Source organism: Odocoileus virginianus, chromosome 9 (assembly GCF_023699985.2).
Source record: "Odocoileus virginianus isolate 20LAN1187 ecotype Illinois chromosome 9, Ovbor_1.2, whole genome shotgun sequence".
NCBI classification, from domain to species: Eukaryota; Metazoa; Chordata; class Mammalia; order Artiodactyla; family Cervidae; genus Odocoileus; species Odocoileus virginianus.
This window is the reverse complement of record NC_069682.1, coordinates 56,802,514-56,822,637: the sequence shown is the minus strand read 5'-3', so window position 1 is coordinate 56,822,637 and position 20,124 is coordinate 56,802,514. Positions and strand designations below refer to the sequence as shown.

Below are 20,124 nucleotides of genomic sequence, written 5' to 3'. Positions count from 1 at the left end.
GCTTAGAGAGATAACAGTGTGCACCCAGCAGCAGAGTGGGGATGACATCCCAGAGCCCACCTTGCCCATCACTTGCTGTACTGGGGAATCCCAGTATTGAGAGACAAAGGGGAGGGGAGGGGTTTGGGAAAACACCCAAGGTACAGCCAAGGCAGGGGATGGCGGCAGCACTGACCTTCCTTGTTCTCCCCAGAGCCCTGTGTGAACAGCAGCTGGTATTGTCGGTTTGGGAAGTTGGCTGGAAAAAACTTATTCATGAAAGGGCTGAAAGGAAAGACAAAGCAGGTTGGCAAACAGAGCCTCTGTGGGGGTCCCACAATCCCAGACATCTGTTTACAAGCTGTTATCTCCCAACAACCTCACAGCTGCCCTGAGAGGTAGGTGTTATTGTGCCCATTGTAGAGATGTGAAAACAGAGCCCTCAGAGGGCAAGTGACTGCCCAGGGTTACATGGGAAGTCAGTATCTTGAGCCGAGACCTGAACCTAGGTCTCTATGATTCCGGCTTCCATGCAGCCTCTTAGTTATCATCCAAGAAACACAAAAGAGGCAGACTTTCACATAAAACAGTTTTTAGGAGAGCAATGGATTCCAAAATCTGGTTTATCCACAATCTGTAAGAGAGTCCCCTGTCAAGAATGCATATTCTGGCTTAAGCCTGCATAGGATAAGTCCTTACTCTTCAAGGAGACCCACTGAGTCCAGGCAGACAGCAGAGCTGAATTAAGGGGCCAACTAGTAGCCCGATGAGATCTGACTCCTTAAGAGTGAGAATGCCTGGGTTCATGTTGCTGAGGAGGCTGGAAGGCCAGCAGCTGAGAGAGGCCCATTAACCGCAAGTGGCCCCAGATAAACCACATCCTCCTTGCCAGCTCCTTGCCCAGCCAGAGGCAATGGACCCAGCCTGGTCCACAGTAAAGCCATGATGCACAAACTGTGGGCAGACTCATAAGGGAAATGAGATGCGTAGCCCTCTCTCCTGGGCTCAAGGCAGAGAGGTAGATGGTGAGGTGGCGTGAGTTTTGTTGTTGATTCTAGAAGCAAAAAGGTAAACCCTCTGTCCCAATTTCTCAGAAGTCTGTTTATTTCAAACACAATCCAGGTGTGTGCAGTGTGACAAATCAAAGCTGCAGTGTTCCTTTGCATTCTGAGGCTACTGGAGACTTCCCATTAAAATGGCTATCTAATTACTCTTTCACAGGTAGCCTCTTGTGTGTGTCCTTGGAACTCAGTGACTCTGAGACCCTTTGGACTGTTGCCCCAGGCTCCCCTGCCCATGGGATTTTTCAGGCAAGAATACTGGAGTGGGTTGCCACTTCCTTCCCCAGGGGATCTTCCTGACTCAGGGATCAACCCCCCCCACCCCTCAAAAAAACCCTTGTTAAGTGTCTGAAACTACCTTAATATGTTTTTTAAACCCTGCAAAAATCTAGCACACTCAAGCAGTTAGTAGACCCGAAGCAAGCCTGAGTTGACTAGGAAGTATACTGTATTCTTCTTGAGGGGATTTGTTTTGACCATTTCCTTTAATTATCAGTTTCCCAGAACACTTAGAGATGTTGGCAAGCAGCAATTCCTTCTAGATGATTCCTTAACTATTATGTAAACTGTGCCAACACAGATAAAGCGGAAACAGTATAAGCTGAATTACCGTCACCTCTTATTTGAGTAATAACCATGGTGTCAGCTTCATAATACAAATAAAAGGAATTAAACATGGGAAGAAAAAAGAATGCATATTCCTGGATTCCCTTCCAGATCTATTAAGTCAGATGACCTGATGGTCACCCCACTCCACGATTTTCCAGGCCTGGAATTTTTACAAACTCGGCTGGACTTGATGAGTGAGATGAATCACAGCCCCTCGGGCGAGAGCGGGCTCACATTCACTCCTTCCACAGGGCCTGTTTGTGGCTCAGGATGGGCTTGGCCTCATCTCTGGAAGCATCCTGATTACTCAGCACGGTCTACTTCCTGGCCTGGCAGGGAACAGAGACTTTCTTTTCTGGATCACCTTCGGAGCAGGAACAGAAAACCAGGGCTTTTGGCTTAGCCTGGGTCTGGATACTAAGCAGTATCGTGGAGTAGACACAAACCGGGGTGGTCTAGCCCTGACACCTGCTCTGCCACGTGAGGCCCTGGGCTCACTTTAGTGGGTCAGTCTCTCTGCTGAGTGTGGGGATAATATCACCTGATTCAAAGAGCTGCTGTGAAAGTAGGGGAGAAGGAGAGGGAGAAGTTTAGCTCAGCGCTAGATCCTCAACAGGGGTCATAAGAACTCAAAGTCTATCACTGTAGGTGGTTGAACTTGAAAGCATTCAGTAACACCAGATCAGACTGATGACTTATGAAGCAGGCAAATTCACAATGGTGCTCCCAGCTATAGGAAAATGGACCCAGGCCAAAGGGTACCCAGGGCACAGTAAAGGCAGGGAAAAGGGAGCTCTCTAAGACCCTGGAGCTTGGAGGAAGAAAATGTGGATGAAGAACTATCTCTGGGCCTTAGTTTCCACTTGACACACAGCCAATCCCTCCCCATCTATACAGCTGTGGCATGAATGACAAGGCTTTGTGATTATGCAGACATGACTGATACAAGATGCAATTGGGAGTGGGTTTCCACAAACAGGCAGCAGCTGGGAGGGATGAGGCTGGAAGCCACTTTCAGCTCAGTTCGCTGAATCAAGTTTCAGGAGCATGAAGCCCGAGGGTGTGTGGAGAGGCAGAGAGAAGGCCTGAGGAGCTAAGCCCTTCACTCCAGCCTGGCGTGCACCTCAGGAGCCCAACCAGCAGAGGGCAAGGGGTTGAGAGCATGGATTCTGGAGCCAGGTTTCCTGGATTCAAATCCTGGCCCTGCCATTGAGCTGTGTGACCTTGGCAAAGTTACTTAACTGTTCCCTGCAACTGTCTCCTCATTTGGAACACTGTAACAATACCTTTCTCATTGGATCATTAAGAGGATTACATGAATGCCTGGCACCCTATAAGCTTAACTGCAGCTTCAACTCCAAGTATGAAGTCTCTAGACAGATGTCTTTGTTATCCCAAGAAGAGGGGCTGCTGGATAACACAGGGCAAGAGACAAGCAACCTGGCTGGTGTGAGCCTGCCTTAAGGGCAGGGATCCTGAGAGGCAGCTGGTAAATGCTTGCTGAACACCTCTGAATGCGGGTTTTTGTAGAAGGCAGAGACTCACTCCTTCCAGCCCTCGAAGGCTCACGTCAAGCCTAAAGGTCACTGCTTTCTGCTGGGAAACCACATCCTACTGCCCTTCTCCCCTGGGGGTGAAGGCAAAGGGCAAACTGCTGAGTGGCCTCTCCCTCCTGGGGTTGCAGATCGTGGTCTTAAAGACCTTTCCCTCTAAAGGTCAGCTGGGTGGGATATGAGCTCAGAGGTGGTAAAAATAAGCTGCACAGTTCCCTTGGCAGGAAGGGTACTGGCACAGGCTTGAGTCTTGGGGGCTGTAGAAGGTGAAGGCAGGCTGTGGGTCCTCGCTTCACTGTGACACCCCAGAGGCTGTGGTTCCTTCCCTGGGAGGCTCACGGCAGTCGGGGAAGTGGAAGGAATCCCACAAACGCCACCGCCTGGACTCCGTGGCTTGGTGCTCAGCCCCTACAGCCTCAGCAGACAGATCCCTCCTCTGCCGGTCCTCAGGAAACCACAGGCCCATCAGAGAGAGCGTGCCCAGGCCCCATCTTTAAGCTCTCTCTTCTCCTTCATTTTTGCCAAAACTACAAAAAATACCTGGTTGCAGTTAGACCCGTGCTCAAAACTACTCTGCTCCTGAAAGCTGTGATGCTCTCCCAGCCTCAGTTTTCCTGTCTTGAACCTGCAGTCCTTGTTTGGATCCTGAGGAAGGTCTGACTATGTCTGGGGATACATACAAACAACCAACCAAAATTTTAACGGTACTGTAGACTTCTCGGAGAAAATACTTAAGAAAACTCCATTCAAAGGCAGGTAAATTTAATTCTTAGATCAACTATCTAAATAGCATGATTAAATTATGCCCTCCCCCTTTTCTGTGAAAATTATTTTTATCTGATTCAGTTCTTTGCCCTGTATATTTTATAGTAAGGCTTTCTTTCATCCCATTCATCCCAGGTTTTCAGTCTGTATCAATTTCTTTTTCGGAGGATAGCTTGGACCCTGAACGGTGAGTACCCCTTATGCCCACGGCCAGTCATCATTTTCACAAGGCCTCATCTTCCCAAGTCACACTGTGTGCTCTAAATCGTCTCAAGAAAATGAGTCACTGACAGATTTTACCACGTGCAGTTGTAGTGGCCTTAGTTCTATTTTCTGCTGGTAATTTCTATCAATAAAAATTATGAATTGGTTAAAAGATAGACAACTCTTTCTTGGTTAATCCATGAGAAATTTTGGACAATGTTTCTCGGTTACTGTCCTAAAAGGAAAATAGAAAGATCTAGGGCGTCAAAATGACACAGGTTCGAAATACCCTACTGGGCAGGTGGCTGGTGATCTCGCTTGTAGGGCTGTTGAGATAAAGTGAAATACTCAACTCCTCAGCACCTGGTCAAACAAAATATATTTGGTTCTTAAATGCTAAGGCAGTGGTTGGGCTGTGGTAAGGACTCTCACAGATGCTGAGGGGGTGGGATGTGCTAGAACTGGGGGGGTCCTAACCAGCATGGGATTCCCTGGTAAGTCAGTTGGTAAAGAATCCGCCTGCAATGCAGCAGACCCTGGTCCGATTCCTGGGTTGGGAAGATCTGGAGAAGGGATAGGCTACCCACTGCAGTATTCTTGGGCTTCCCTGGTGCTCAGACAGTAAAGAATCAACCTGCAATGTGGGATCAAACCTGGGTTCGATCCCTGGGTTGGGAAGATCCTCTGGAGGAGGGCACAGCAACCCATTCCAGTATTCTTTCCTGGAGAATCCCCATGGACAGAGAAGCCTGGAGGGCTACAGTCAGGGGTCGCAGAGTTGGACACTACTGAGTTACTGGCACAACCAGGATGGGAAATGACCTCCCTCAGCTTGTCTATCAGGAGAGGAAGGGTGACTAGGTCTGCCACTATCTTGCTGGGCTCATCAGTCAGGATCTCCAGAAGGATTGGGGGGGGCGGGGTGGAGTGTGGCCCTAGAACACAGCCTTGTGGGTGAAGTTGAAGACAACACTGACCTCAGTCCCATGCGGCTGTGTGACTCAAGCCAGTTGCTCTCACCCTCGGTGGGCTCTGGACATACCCCCTTGCTCTGGGCATGTCACAGACATGCTCACTTGAATGTTCCCATGCCCCTCCAAGGAGCTACTCCCCGTATCTCCATTTTATAGGTGAAGAAACTGATGCTCAGGGAGCTTGAGTAACTTGAGCCTTGGTTCCAGGTCTGACTGCCCACATTCTTGACTCCCAGGTCCTGCCTCGAGGAACCAGGCCAAACTCCCCCAACTCCCAGGGCTTCCCTGAGGATCCCGCTCTTCCTCTATGACTGCTCTGGGAAGGTCCTGACTGCACCTACAATGTGCACAGACCTTCTGGCTCCTGGCCTGGCCTCTCCCTCCTACACCCTCATTCGGGTTTCCTACACCCTCATCCGGGTTTCCTACCCTTCAGGGCTGCGTTCAAGTTGCATTCCTGCCCTCCGGGAACTTTTCCTGGTCTGCTGACCACCTCCGTGGTTGTCAGCCTGAGGCTGTACCTCTTCAAGGGGCCAGATGGAAGCAGGCTGGGGTGACTGTGCAGTCACAGCCAGGGGCTGGGCTGGGGGCACCACTCCCATTGGGTAAGCGCCCCACCCGAGGACTCCTGGTTTAGTTCCTTCATCCCCACTGAACAGACATAGCACGTGACGATCTGAGCAGGGTGGCAGTGAAGAGGATGGGCTCTGCGGCCACAGAAACTCAGATTTGAATCTTTGCTCTGCTGCTTATCAGCTGTGTCATCCTAGCAAATTTCTTAACCTCTCTGAGCTTCAGTTTCTGAATGTGTCATAGGATTAAAAGCAACAGATGACAATGATAACAACAATGGCTAACAGCTACTGAACACACTGAGTGTCAGATACTGTCCTAAAAGTTTCTACATGACCGATGAGAAAGGTATGATCATTTTCCTTCACATTCAGGTGAGGAAATTGAGGACAGAGAGATTAAGTAACCTGCCCAAAGTCACAGGGCTATTAAGTGGCAGAGTCTGGATTCCAAGTCAGGTAGTCAAATTCCAGAGCCTGTGCTCCTAACTTCTCTCAATACTGCCTTGCTCTCTTAGGAGCTGAGACCACAAGAAGCCAGCTTAGCGCATGCGCAGCAGCCACGACACCCAGCAGGTGGCACCGGCATCACTCATCTCAGCACTGTGACAACTACCACATTACTGTTCACAGATAATTTTCCCAACAACCGTGGTGGCAAACACCCACCGGATAGTCTTATCCTTCCTTGGAAAGAAACCGTGGCCCAGAGAGGCTCTGGTTCTCATGCAGGGTCACCCACAGTATAACATAGGGGAAAAGGTCCCTTGGGTTTTTACAGCCAGGATTCAAACCTGGCTCTGAATGACGCCAAAGGTCACGTTCTCATCCAAGACCCTGTACTGGCTCTTGAGAAAGCTGCTTCAAAGGTCGCAGAGATGCCTTCTGACCTGATGGTGTGGGACAGGGCCAGGATTCCCAGCACGAAGAAATACATGGACAGCAAGAGGTTGATGTACTCCTGGGAGAATATCTGAGGCAGAGATACAAAGAAAAACAGGACGTCAGGGTTGTTGGAGGCTATGAGGAAACCAGACTCCCTGCTTTTCTTCTGGAGATGGTCTCCCCGCTCTGGAGTTGGGGAACAGTGTCAGGAAGAATCTCAAATGGTACTGGGAAGGGGGGGCTTCTAGTTTCTCTGGCAACGGGAAAAAGGGAAGGACCCTCAAGCCCTCAGATATGCCTCCCCAAGTGGTCGCCAAGAGTCGGACACAACTGAGCGACTGAACTGAACTGACTGAAGGAGTCTGCAGGTCTGCCCTTGGTGGTTCCACTTGGAGACAGGCAACTGGGGGGGGGGGGGGGCTCGGGGGGTGGTGTGTGTGTGTGTCTATGTGTGTGGCAGTCACAGGGGAGGGGAGCATGTTCAAAGTCCCAAGAGAGCCATCTGAACCCCAGAACAAACTCTTCCAAGCTTCCTCCTCTCTGCTCAAAAGCTGAGGAAGCCTGTGGGTGGCCACCCAGTTCTGAGTTACCTGCACCCTGCTCACTCTCCATCCTTTCCTGGGCCCTCTCCCACAATGCTGCCTGAAGCTCTGACGGCAGGCCCTGATAGCTGCTTCGGGGTCTTATTTTGGGTGAACCTGAGGAACGTTCTCTCTCACAGGGCTCCAGAGCCAGTGGTCATGTGTTGTTAACTCTGGACTTTGGGAAGACTGCGCTATATGGCTCCATGGTCACAGTATCGTATCGTCTTTTGTTATTGTGAGGCCCTCTTACTGTGGGGTGGGACACGGGGCCACTGACGACTCTCAAACGAGGCTGTTCTTGGATCTGCTTAAACGCCTGTCTGATCACCTTGCTCCCCTGCTCAACACCTCTCAGAAGCTTCTCTGCTCGAGTCCACATCCTCTCCTTGGCTTCTCACGTCCTCGTGGTGACCACCGTGGGCCTTCGTGGCTGCAGCTCGCGCCACACTGGCCTTGGTGTGGCATGTTCCCACCCGTGGGCAGCCCAGGCATGTGCCCCTCTGTCTGGGAAGCTCTCTTCTCCTCACTTGGGCTTCTGAGCAGCTTTCCTCGACATGACCTTCATTAATTCAGCTCATGTTTACCGTCTGCTACGTGCCGCACGCCATGCTCAGCATTGGAATAGGCTTTAGAAAAGCCCCTGCTCTCACAGAGTTCAGGCGCCAGAGAGGGAGAATCTCAAGAGATGAACGTGCAACACACTGTCAGGTGGAGATGGGTGCTAAGGAAAGCACAGCGGTGCAAGCAGAGGGGGCTGGGACTGTCGTTCAGGGGACCCAGGAAAGCCTCGACACCTCACTTAGCAGTAGACCTGAGGAAGAACGGGAGCGGCTGTGAGGACGTCTGCGGGAAGAGCCCTGGAGGCGGGGGGAAGGGTGGGCGCACAGGTCCTGAGGGGCCTTGCGTTCCCGTGCGCAGGCAACAGTCAGGGTCTGCAGGCCTGGAGCTGAGGGCGGAAGGAGCGCGTCAGGAGACGAGGCTGGGACGGTAGGAGGGAGACGGAACCTGCAGGGCTGTGAACAAGGCTTCAGCTTCGTCTGGGTAAGACGCGCTGGTGAGGCAGGGCTGAGGGCGAGGCTGTGACCTGGTCTGATGGCCTGAGAGGATCCTTCTGCAGCGGTGTGCAAGGCACACCCCACAGGGCCGAGGTCCGAGGTGACAACCCAGCCAGGAGGGCACTGCGTGCGGGAGGATGGAAGACGTGACGAGAGGGGGTCAGACTCCAGATCTCTGGGCTAGAGAAGCAGGACGTGCCCAGGGCTGCGGGCTGTGGCAGGGAGGGCGTGTCTAGGGTTCCCCGCTGAGCAGCGAGGCAGGTAAGGGGCTGCTGTCTGAGGTGGGGGCTTGGGCAGGGGCAGGTCCTTCCGTGCCGTTCTGGCGCTACAAGCCTTGACTCCACAGCGCTTCCCAAGACTCTCACCACATGTTTATCTACTGATTGCTAGACTGGGGTCTGTCTCCACCACTTCAAGCTCCTAGAGGGCAGGCGTGGGCTGGCTGCTTTCCCCACTGCTGTGCCCCGCACCCAGCACAGCACCCGGCGTGTGAGCTCTCAACAGAGACTTGGAGACGGACTGAACAGGCCACAGGGCGAACGCTCCTACCCGCACAGGTGTGTGGGCCGAGTTAACTTGCAAGGATGTGCTACCCTCTCACACAGTGCTCTTTTAACAAGGGCCTGGGGAAAAAATTTCCCTGTGGTCATGTCTTTGAGCTTCTGGTCAGCTTGAATGTGTGGACTACGAATTGTGCGCCAATCCTGAACCTGTGCTTCGGCTGCTAGAAAGTCAGGGCTATACCCGTGTCAGGGGCACTTCTGGCAGGGGTACAAGTCTGCAGAGTCTAGGGCACAGGGTCTGGGTAGGGTCCTCACCCAAAGCTTCCTTGCTTTCTACTATTTTATTCTTTTTTCTCCTTTACCCCAATTTCTTCCTTTATTTTCCTTATGTTATTGGATTTAATTTTCGTAAGCTGCCTCAAAGCAATCAGGTTTAAATGAGGTGCGATAAGGTAAATTTTATGATCTTGAGAAATGCAACAAACTCTGGTGCCCTAACCAGGAGAGGAGGAAAGGGGCCGAAGGAGAGAGTGAGAGCCACTGTTATGCAAACCACATCCAGTGGTCAGTCTGGAGTTTGGGAAGAAACTGGTGCCTGTGTTATCCAGGCAGCTGCCTTTCAGAAATCACAACATGACCCTCTGGTGACCTGGCGGGGATGGACACTGTGTCCTCTGGCACAAGGCAGGCTGGGGCTTACCTGCCTGGAGAGGAGGACAAGCTGAGTAACAGGTGTCCGGAGCCTTAAATAAAAATGTTCATACCCCTGCTGCCAGAAATTCCTTTCTGGGGAATCTAGCGTAAGGAGAGAATCCTAAATACTGAAAATATTAGATGGTCCTGAGGCAAAGGCCTGGGTGTCTATTCCTAGCACTGAGTACAGTAGAGACTTGAGAAATAGCTGCCAAAAGCCAAGTTGGATGCACCACGCTCGTGTACAAGGAGCCACGGAGAGACGGCAAGGGTACAGGGGAGAGGGAAAGGAACACAGTGCTCCGTATGGAGACGAGACTCTCTCCAAAGACACATAGATACACTCAGACCATACATCTTTGAAAAAGACACACGTCCAAGGACACAAATGCATGAGGGCAGGTGCGTCTGGTGAAGGGAAGTGAAGGTGGAAAATGGAGATGGGTGTCAGGGGTGAAGAAAACAAGGCGGACGGCCTGGCGTGGCTGATGGCAGTGTGCTGTGAACTGAAGCAAGTGAGAAATCCATCTCTTCTCCCGAGGTCCGGGAAAAAAGGAAAAGAAAAAACAGTGAACACCTAATGTTATCCGATGCCTTCTTACTAACAAGAGTAAAAATCAGAACTACATTTTCTGCGTGAAGCGAGGGGGATGCTGTCAGCCAGCCGTGGTGTATCTGCCTGGGAGGGATATTCTGAAATCATTAAAAGCAGTGGTTCTGATCCAATAATGAGGGATGAATGAACAGGAAGCAGGCGTTGTTTCTGACTCACCCACAGACTGGTAAAAGTAAAGGATTTTGATGCTGCTCGGGGTAGGTTGGAGCACAGGGAAGCCAGCACACTTGTAACTGTTGGAGGGCATGTAAATTGGTAAAATCAGAGGGATGTGGCACCATTTGTTCTGATTACCACATGGAGGTACTGTGTGAGCTGGCAGCCCTACTGCAGATACACCTGACAACATGTGACTGTGCTGAGAGGTGCACGCAACGATGCCCACGGCTGCAGGGCTGGGGCTTCCCACTGCTGGATGCCCCCTCAGGGTGCATCCGTGAAACAGAACCACAAGCAGCTGTTACAGAGAACGAGGCAGATCTGATGGTGCTCAGACAAAAATATCTCCCTGGTAAGAACTGTATGTATGATGTATATATAGTTGTTTGAAAATTTTTACATAAATGTATATCGCATAATGGAGTAACATAAGAAACTATGCTGGGGAGAGTATTATGGTTTATTTGCATCTTCTCTTAAATTGAAAAAAAAATTTTTTTTAACTACATACATGTATTTTTAAAATGTAAATGAAAAGTGATCCTTAAGGAAGGACTTTCCTCGTGGTCCGATGGTTAGGACTTTGCACTTCCAAACTGCAGGGAGCACAGATTCAATCCCTGGTCAGGGAACTAAGACCATGCACAGGCCATGAAGGGTGGCAAAGAAAAAAAAAAAGTTACCCTTGAAAAATTTTCAATGACCAGGAAAAAAGGGCTTGTACTGTGTTATTAAAAAAAAAAAAAAGTTATAAAATGACTATAATTACGTTAAAAATATGCTTATGAAGAGTCTGAAAGGAGATACGCCAAGGTGTTAATGGTGATGACCTGTGTATTTTTCTCTTCAGTTTTCTGCATAACTTACTTTTGTCATCAGAAAACAGTACATGTTCTACTAAGATAAAAAGTTTGTGAGTTTGCGGTACATGAGAAAATGCTTATGAGGTTATCAATGTGAAGTGAGGGAAGCAGCTGCAGGACTGAGCACGCCACGTGGTCACAGCTACGGGGGACCATGCAGAGGAAGGACACACCTCCAAAGGGGCTCTGTGACTGTCTCTGGCAGGGGGGGTTTGGATGGCTGCTGTTTTCCCCTTTTTACTTTTCTGTGCTTTCCAGGTTTTCAACACTGAGCCTGTGTAACTTTTATTGGGAAAATAAACCTCGATAGATTAAAAAAAAAAAAAAGAAAAGCAATTAGTATAGTAGAGGTATGTCCGAGACACAGCTATACCCCACCCCAACATGGAGAGTACAATGAAATCAAAACAGAACAGAACGAAAGCTCCACGGAGAAGGGAACTAAAGACTGGTGGGAAGGAGCCCCCCGGCATCACAGCAGGGAAGTGGGTCAAGAGGTGAATTGTTATTACTTTTCTTGCTCTTTATTTTCTAGAAATGAACATGCATGTCTCCTGTGATGGGAAAAACAGAACAAAATAAAATAAAGTTATTTAAACCAAATGACACACCAGGTGACAGAGGACTTACTTTGAAAAAGAGGTAGAGTCCCAAGAGGGTGCAGCTGGCGATGATGGGGAAGCGGGCGGCGTCCCGACTGGTGATGGTCTCGGGCATGTCCGAGGCATTCTAGATGAAAGAAAGGCCACGCTGAGAGAGGGGACTGGTTCTGGCCTCCAAGGGTTGGACGCTGGTGGGAACCTGGTGCCACGACAGCTCATTCATCTCCCCCCTTTCTGCCTGGTCACTGAGGTGCCTCAGGGGTCCCCATGTTTTCCTGACACAAGGCTTTGATAGTGCTGTTCCCTCTGCCAGGGCTACTGTCTATCCACCCCGGGGCAGGATGCTCTGATCCCACTGACTTGCTATTGAAGGGACTGGGACCCTGGCAGGGGCAGTCCTGGGAGGACCCAGTGCATGTGTGGCAGAGGCACTGGGTACCTAACAACTGGAAGAGAAAACAGTGGACACTGGCAACAGGAGAGCAGTCCGAGGCCTCATGAGGACTATTTCCAGTCTTCTTACAGATTAGCTGAGGTGTAAATACGGCCAGTCTTTTATCCAGTAGGTAGTGAATATTATAAGTGGAAACAGACCAACAACAAACCAAAACTAACAATGGCTAAAACTGAGCATTGGGAAGACAACAACTGCAAGGAGAAGCAAATCTTGACAAAACTCAAACTCAAGAAGCATGACTGGGAAAATGAATCTGGTCAGAGTACAAGCCACAATTAAACTCACAGTGGCAGATACAACAGTTAGCAGGAATGGGATCTAGGTATAGAGCTGACAGAGGATAAATTCCTACATGAAACAACTGAATGCAAGCAAAATCACTTCAATACTATTAAAATGGAGAAAAAAATGGAAATGGAATTACAGTAAAACACAGAAAGTTAAATCAGCTCCATGGAATTCATGACAAAAAGAGTTTCTAATGAAAATCTATATTGGTGTAATTCTGGCTGTTGTTTAGTCGTTAAGGCGTGTTTGACTCTTTGCAGCCCCATGAACTGTAGCCCAGCAGGCTCCTCTGACATGGGATTTTCCAGGCAAGAATTCTGGAGTGGGTTGCCATTTCCTTCTCCAATAATTCTGGTTTAAATTTATATTAAAAAACATTTTAAATATAAATCTAAAAGTCAAAAGCTTTCAGGACCATGAGGCTCTCCATCCACTTCTGTGCTCACAGTCCACAAGGATCCAGCGACCGTCCCTGCATGACGATGCACCTAGAGTGACTGCTCTAACAATGACTTGCTGGGTGACTCAGGCAGATCGTGTGCTCTCTGAGCCTCAGTTCACTCATCTGTCAAACAGAACAACGCTATCTATAGCTTTCCTTACCTCTAAAAGGGCCAAGAGGCTTAAACCAAATGAGATGTCAAAGAACCTGGCAAACTGTAAAGTACTGTGGCTGAAGGGAGCTGTGATTATCAGGGAGGGGCAAGTGGGGAGGCCCTAAGCCAAACTCCAATACAGCCAGGGCTGAGGGAGATCCTCCCCTCTGAAAGGACCAGGTAGCTGTGTGAGTCACTCTCTGGCAGCTCCACTAGGAGCAGATGAGCAATAATGACATGGAGAAGCAGGCCCATCTTCCTTCCTTCCTCCCAGCCCTTGGTTTCTGCATTTGGCAGCACTGTGCAGTAGAGTGTGGGCAGATTCATGGCCCTCAGTGGAGCGCCACAGAGTCACTGTATTTCCTGTGTAGCAGCAGGGTGCGCACAAAACTAAATGAGCTCCCGACCTTAAAGTGTTCACAGGCAGCTAGGCCAAGACCTTGACATGTAAACAGAATATCCCCGCATAGCGTGACCCGTGGTAGAACTGCCGCGATACGTGGCGTGAGTACCCAGTGGTGGAGGGAGGGCTCTGACGTCAGTGGGCCCAGCCCCACTGACAGCTCTGCTTCTCCCAGCGGTGGGACCTTGGGCAAGTTATTTTCTTTCTCAGAGCCTCAACTTCCTCAGCTGTAAAATGGGTTGCCAGGATTCAATGATTTTTGCATTGGAAGTACTTGGAGTTGTGCCTTGAGCTTCCCACCAGTTGTACAAATTGCATTATTATTATGTACAAGGGAGTCACGCGAAAGTGGACAGGACACTACTTCTGCAAGGAAGCAGGGAGTGTCAGAGGTGGTTAGAGCAGATATTACTTAAGCAAAGCTGTGAAGGCCAAGCACAGGGTCTGGTATGCAGTAGGAGCCAGATAAATGCTGACTGAGTTGAGGAGTCTGCGTTGTGTACAAGCAGTGTTTATGGGCAGAGGGACCTGCAGACGCAGGGCACGTGGTGTGAAAGGACCCACAGACTCTGGCATCACCTGCAAACCGGTGTCACTGCTCGTTTCCACACATTCACATCAATTCAGCCCAGGATCCTGGGTGGGAAGAGGCTTAATATTATCTGATGGCAAACCAGGCTGGACAGATGCTCCAACACACGGTCAAATCTGGCCTTCTGCGTGTGACTGTTAGAAATACCCTATTGTGCAATGTTGAGTCAGCACAGAAGACTGGAAATCTGACTGACCAGGACAGTAACACTGACAACATTTACTGAGGGCTTTCTAGGTGCCAAGCATTCTAGGTGCTTGACATGATTTCATCCTCACAATAACCCGAGGCAGCAGGTACTTTTAATACCTCCATTTTACAGATAAGGAAACCGAGGCTCAGAGAGGTGATGTAACTTGCTTTAAGGTCACACAGCTGCCCAAGTGGCAGAGCCAGGAGGCATGCTGAGGCAGTGTGGTTCCAGAGCGCAAACTCTTGGCTATTATCCCCTAGATGTCCTCTGCCTTTCCTATCTGAAAATTTCTGCTGGAAAGTTATGTCAAGATGCTCAGGGGGCCTGTGACTTTTCTGAGGAACAGAATCCTGACAGCAACAGAATCTTTGTAGTTACAAATATACTAGAAGTTGGCTGGATTCGCCACTGATTCAATTCGGGTTTTTAAACTAGATGTTCGTATGAAATACGATGGCTCCTGGGGTGGGTGTGAGTGGCTGGGAGCTGACACAAAGCGCAGAAATGAATTGGCTTCCAGTGACACTCTGGACGCTTAGTTAGCAGGGCGGAGCAAAAGCAGCAAGGGAAGAAGGATGCCAACTTCATTCAAGCCGCTGGCTCTGCTGGAGCTCTGGGAGTTCTGCTTCCAGGCCATGCTCTACAAAGGATCGGGGATTCATGGACCATTCTGTCATCCCAGGTCTCCTCTACTCACTGCATGTGCACTCACTCACCCAAGCGTCTCCCAAACTACCCCCACCCCAGTCCTTCACCCTCCACTGCAGTCTCCATGAGCTCCACCTTACCAGCCCCTTCCTGCCTGCCCCCTCCTCTATCAGGAGCTCTTTCTGAAGGACCTGATCACATTGCACAACAGCTCAGAAACCTCTGGAGAATGGGCTACCAAGCAGCCATTAAATGAGAATCAAGGTCACTGTGGGTGGGAATATCAACTGGTACAACCTCTGCACTAGATAACTTGATGAAATCCATCGAAATTAAACATGCATAGAGCCTCTGACCCAGCAAATCGATTTCAAGGAATTTATCCTACAAACACAGAGAAGCATGAAGTAACAAATGTATAATGAGATTAATTTCAGCATGGCTTATGATAGCAGATTGACACAAACTGACTGACTAGCGGAGGACTCCAAATCAGGGGTCCTCACACCTGAGCACATGTCAGAATTGGCAGTAGGGCCTGTGAACAGATACGTGTTTCTAACAAGTTTCCAGGTGCTGCTGCTGCTGCTGGTACAGGAACTACACTTTGAGAATCATGGCTGTGGGGTACAGGGGGACATCATACAGCTATTAAAAAATGTAACTTCTCCATGTGTGCTGGTGTGTTAGATTTGAAGCATATACGTGGTCAAAACAGCAAGGTGCAAAGAAGAGTGTGTCTACAACAAAATGTGGACTTCCCCAGTAACAAATCTGCTTGGAATGCAGGAGACGCGCCAGGAGCCATTGGTTCGATCCCTAGGTTGGGAAGATTCCCTGGAAAAGGAAATGGCAACCCACTCCAGTATTCTTGCCTGGAGAATCCCATGGACAGAGAGGCCTGGTGGGCTACAGTCCATTGGGTCTCAAACAGTCGGACACCACTGAGCGACTAAACAATGGAAACAACAAAGGGCAACAGTTATACAGCAAAGATGGGGGGAAGTGTGCGCTTATTTACTTGCAGAGGCACAGACACCTCTTGATGGATATCCAAGAAAGAGGTAGTAGGGGATGCCCCTGGGGAGGGAAACTGGGCAGCTAGGGTGGGAGGGAGATTTTGCTCAGTCCTTCTGGAATTCTATACCACGAGTGTGCGTAACCTACCCTCTCCGCCATAAAACAAGATAAGTCTACATGTACCGACATAGGAGAAACTGAGACATACTGCTTTGGAGAAAAAAAAAAGAATCAGGTTTCAGAGCAGTATGTACTGCAAAATCGCATTTTTATAAAAATAAATTTACACATGTGTACACACATGAGCACGTACATGTCTGTATACGCACAGAAAAAGGTGTGGAAGGATGCACACCAAAGAAACTGGGTTACTTCCAAGGAAGTGGTATGGGGTGGGATTTCCTTCATTGCTTCTGTGTTGCCTGAACTTTTACAAACACAAAACATGTAGTGGCTATGAAGATTAACTGTTGCATTGCCTTCGGGATTCCATACCTCAGAAAGGCTGCAGGTTCCTGGAGCATCTTCTTGTTATCTCACCCCAGCACCTGTACTGGACTCGCATCAAACTGCTCACCGCCTCCCAGAACACGCCTGTGGTCCTACATCTCCCTCTCCTGTCCTGCCCACTGAGCTCTTGCCTACCCTGGCAAAGATCATGGCTGCCTCCTTGAGCAGTTGGCTGGTCACACAGCTATTTCTCATTGGGGACTGAGCTCTGTGAGGGCAAGGCTTGGCCTCTTCGTCTAGCACTCCTGGTAGCCAGCCCAGGGCCTGGCATAGAGCAGGAGCCCAGTCCAGCTGGCTGGGGGGCTCCTCGGAGTTACCAGCCAAAGGCCTTTAAATCAATCTGACGAGTAGCTGTTCCTGGGACCTGCTCCCTTTTGGGAACACAGGTCTCAGACAGGGACAGGCATTGCTCTTGGATGGCTGTGCCGATGGCTACTTCCTCCCAGCACACTCCTGGACGCTTCACCTTCTCCTCCCACGATTTCACAACTCTGTCTGTCACGGACAACTTGGCTCTCCAGGGAGAATTTTGTCCTCACATGCCTTCTCCCAGCTGGCTGTGGGGGTCCAACACTAGTGAGAAATCAAAATTCCTGGGCCCCCAAGCTAACTTTTCTCCCCTTGTCAAATGATCATGGAAACATGACTCAGGGTAGAAAATGGGAGTCATTTGGTCTCTCCTCTCCCCAGGCCAAAATGCCACTTGTATGATGCAGGCAACTGCATCCAGGAGAGAGCCCAGGAGTAGGAACACCTGGTTCTGCCCCTAACTGGCAGAGAAATCATTTCTCTGCCTCTCAGTTTCTCTGTACCACGGTGATAATAAAACTGGCTCTGCCTGCCTCAGTCAGTAGCTGGGAGAATCAGAGAGTGAAGGCTTATAAGCTTTAGGACATCCTGGTGGCTGGAGGCTACTAATGGTCAAGCTGTTTGTAATTCCATACAGTCTTCCAATCCCTCTGTCTCTCAGGAGATGCTGGGGAGAGGTATTTAGATACTACAGTAGATCTAAAGCTCTCTTCTATTCTTACCCTCTGCTCCAGCCACTCCAGACCTTCCACCAACTCCTAAACTGCTGTGTGCAGCTACTTCCCTAGTTTCCTTTGCTTCGAATGTCTTCTGGCTGAAATTCAACCTCTATATGAAGGCTCGAGCCCACCTCCAGCACAAGGCTGCCCTGCCCAGCTCCAGGCGTGCTCGATATTCTCCCTAAACCCTGCAGCACTACTTATATTACAATCTCAGATCTAGTTATTCCCCACTCATCCAGACACCTGAACTCCTTGGTGATAGGGCTCTGACCCACTCATCTTAGGAGCAGGCCTCTGTCCTGGACAACAGTGGAGGTTCAGGAAATTCTGTTGTTTGGAAGGTGTTTTCTAAAGAGATTAGTAATTCATGTGTAGAAGGTGCTATGGAGAATTACTCAAGTTTGGGGAGCCCCTCACATCAAGTGCCTAGCTCATTCCACACTGCCCTTCACCTCCTTTGTCCTGATCTATTTTGGAATTTCTCCCTGCACCAAGTGTTTGCCTGTATGGCACGACAGGGAGGCTGAAAGCCACCTGAACTCTGCTTAGAAGATGCAGAAGAGTAAGGCAAACGGGGCCACCTAAGCCCTGCCTGACCAATCCCCCCCTGCATCTGACCTACAGGGAACCAGCAGCAAGTTCTCCCATTTTGGGAAAGAAAGGTGGCAGGCCCCAGCCACTGCTCAAGTTGGGTAATGTTTCGAGAACCTGGGTTTGAGCAGTTTCAAAAGCGGCAGCTGTTTTGTGGGTCTGCCCTCCTTGGGTAAGAGAGCTTCCTCTAAGGTTCAACTTCAGGTTTGGGTGGGGGAGGAGCAGCAGGGAGCCACAGATCAGGAGCTGGTGGAGGATGACTGACAGGCTGACAGGAAGTGAGAAGCCATTGGTGCAACAGGCTAGAGAGAACTTCTATAGAGAAAAAGGATGGGAGGGAGGAAGTCTGGAGGTGGAAGGCCCTGGGATCCTCTGAGGTATACAACGGGACAGATGCTGAAGGCCAGGGATGGAGTCTGGCCCAGTCTTAACAAGAGAGGCCAATGGCAGCTCAGTAACTCAGCTGAGTTACTCCAATTTGGTGGAAGGACTGTCTTAAGGGGTATGAAGAGGGGAACTACTTTGAGGTAGGGTCAGGGTCTGGGGTGGGAACAGGGTTAGGAATAGGGTCTGGGCTCAGGCTAGGATAGGTCCAAACTTGGGTGTTAGGCAGGGAAGAGGAAACCAGCAAACTTGGGTTCTATGACTGGTTAAAAAAGAAAGGCACCAAAGTGCCAAGTTCTGAGGAGCTGGCTGAATGGAACTGGTTCCAGAAAGTGATACAAAAAACTGGGGCCTGGGCTGGGGTTCTAGGAGTTAATATTTCTGTGTTAGTTTTTTTTTTTTTTGAGGTGGGGCAAGGGCCTGATCTGTACTCTATGGGTCACAGATTCCAGCTGGACAGGTGTGAGAGCCTAGGGATGAGCCTGGGTTCCAGAACTTACCCGGGGAGGGGGGTAGGGTGAGGAATGACAAGAGACTGTACTATTCAGGAGATGTTAGGACCAGCGCCCCGGCAGGTACAGAGGGATGCTGACCCAGAGACTGGGATGCGGTGAGTGTCCCACATGGAATGAGCAGCCAGAGCCGAGGGTGAAGCTGGTCTGGCTGGGACCAGCAGGCTCAAAACTGTGCTCGAATCATAGTCTGACGGTCTGCCAACAGGGCTTCCAGCACGACGCACAGAGAGAGGGACGCGTCAAGGTCCGAAAGGGGATGGAAACCAGTCCCTATTTGAGGAAGGTGTCAGTTCCTTCCTGGAAGGAAGGTGTCAGTTCCTTACCTGGTTCGCGGATGGGTGCCCACATCCTGAGGCACACCTAAGGTCAGTCCCGGGATGTGGCCTGGGGTGGGGAAGCCGTGGTGGGAAGGGTGAGTGTTCGGACAGAGGAGGTGTCTGTCCCGTCTAAGGTGGGGTTGCGGGGAGGGTCCGTGTCAGTCGTGTTAGGGTGGGAGGTGGACAGCACCGGGTTTTGTCGCGGACCCTACCTTGCCGCGGGCGCAGCGCACGGAACGCAGAGCGCCGAAGAAGATGGGCAGTAGCGCCATGAGCAGGAGGCTGCCGTAGGCCAGCGCGATGCCCTCTGGCGTGGAAGGCGGCCGCGTTGTGCCGTTGGTTGGGCCGCCTGCCTCGGCGCTGCCGTTATGCGGGTCGCTGACGGCCGAGTCCATGGCGAAGCTGCGCTCGGGGTCCGACTCCAGCTCCGGCCGCTGCAGCGGAGACGCAGAGGGAAAGATCCGGCGCTCTGGGGAAAGCCACGTTCTCCTAAAGAAACAGGAAGTGACGTGCCTCCCTCGCCGGCCCGCGCCGCGCACGCGTGCGCGTTCATGTCTCCACGCCCGCGCGCCCTCTAGCGGCGGTAGAGGGCCAGGAGGCCGGTTGCTAAGCAACTTGCTGGTGGTAGGGAAAAGAGCCCTGGACCACTGCAGTGGGCATCCACTCCGAGGGAGATCTGAGGACCCCATTCCCAGTCAATCTCCTTAATCCCGGGATGTCCCACTCCCCGAAATTCCTAATAACTAACAATTTGTTTACACATGCATGCATTCATCCAATATTTAATCATCCCCTCATTCCTTAAATACTGAGTATCCCATTATAGGCACTGTCCTAGGCTCTGGAGACACAGAAGGGAACAAAACAGGCAAAAGTCAGTCCCTGCCCTCATGAAACTTGCA

General features: G+C 50.5%; 1 protein-coding gene across 6 annotated transcripts in view; it reads right to left on the bottom strand.

Annotated features, from left to right (window-relative positions):
- The window catches only part of HM13 (histocompatibility minor 13), a 38,189-nt gene extending 18,455 nt beyond the window's left edge, over window positions 1–19,734 (bottom strand). For 2 of the 6 annotated variants that reach the window (XR_011489592.1, XM_070472499.1), the window contains exons 1-4: window positions 19,435–19,734; window positions 11,706–11,804; window positions 6,608–6,690; window positions 176–264 (exon numbers count right to left, since the gene is read on the bottom strand). Coding sequence is in view for 4 of the 6 variants with exons in the window: in XM_070472499.1 (XP_070328600.1) it covers window positions 176–264; window positions 6,608–6,690; window positions 11,706–11,804; window positions 19,435–19,617 (454 nt within the window). In the remaining 2 variants the exon portion in view is untranslated. The remainder of the gene's footprint in view (window positions 1–175; window positions 265–6,607; window positions 6,691–11,705; window positions 11,805–19,434) is intronic. The other 4 variants (XR_002318310.2, XM_070472500.1, XM_020915816.2 and 1 more) reach the window with 3 other exon arrangements.
- Between the last annotated feature and the right edge of the window lie 390 nt (window positions 19,735–20,124).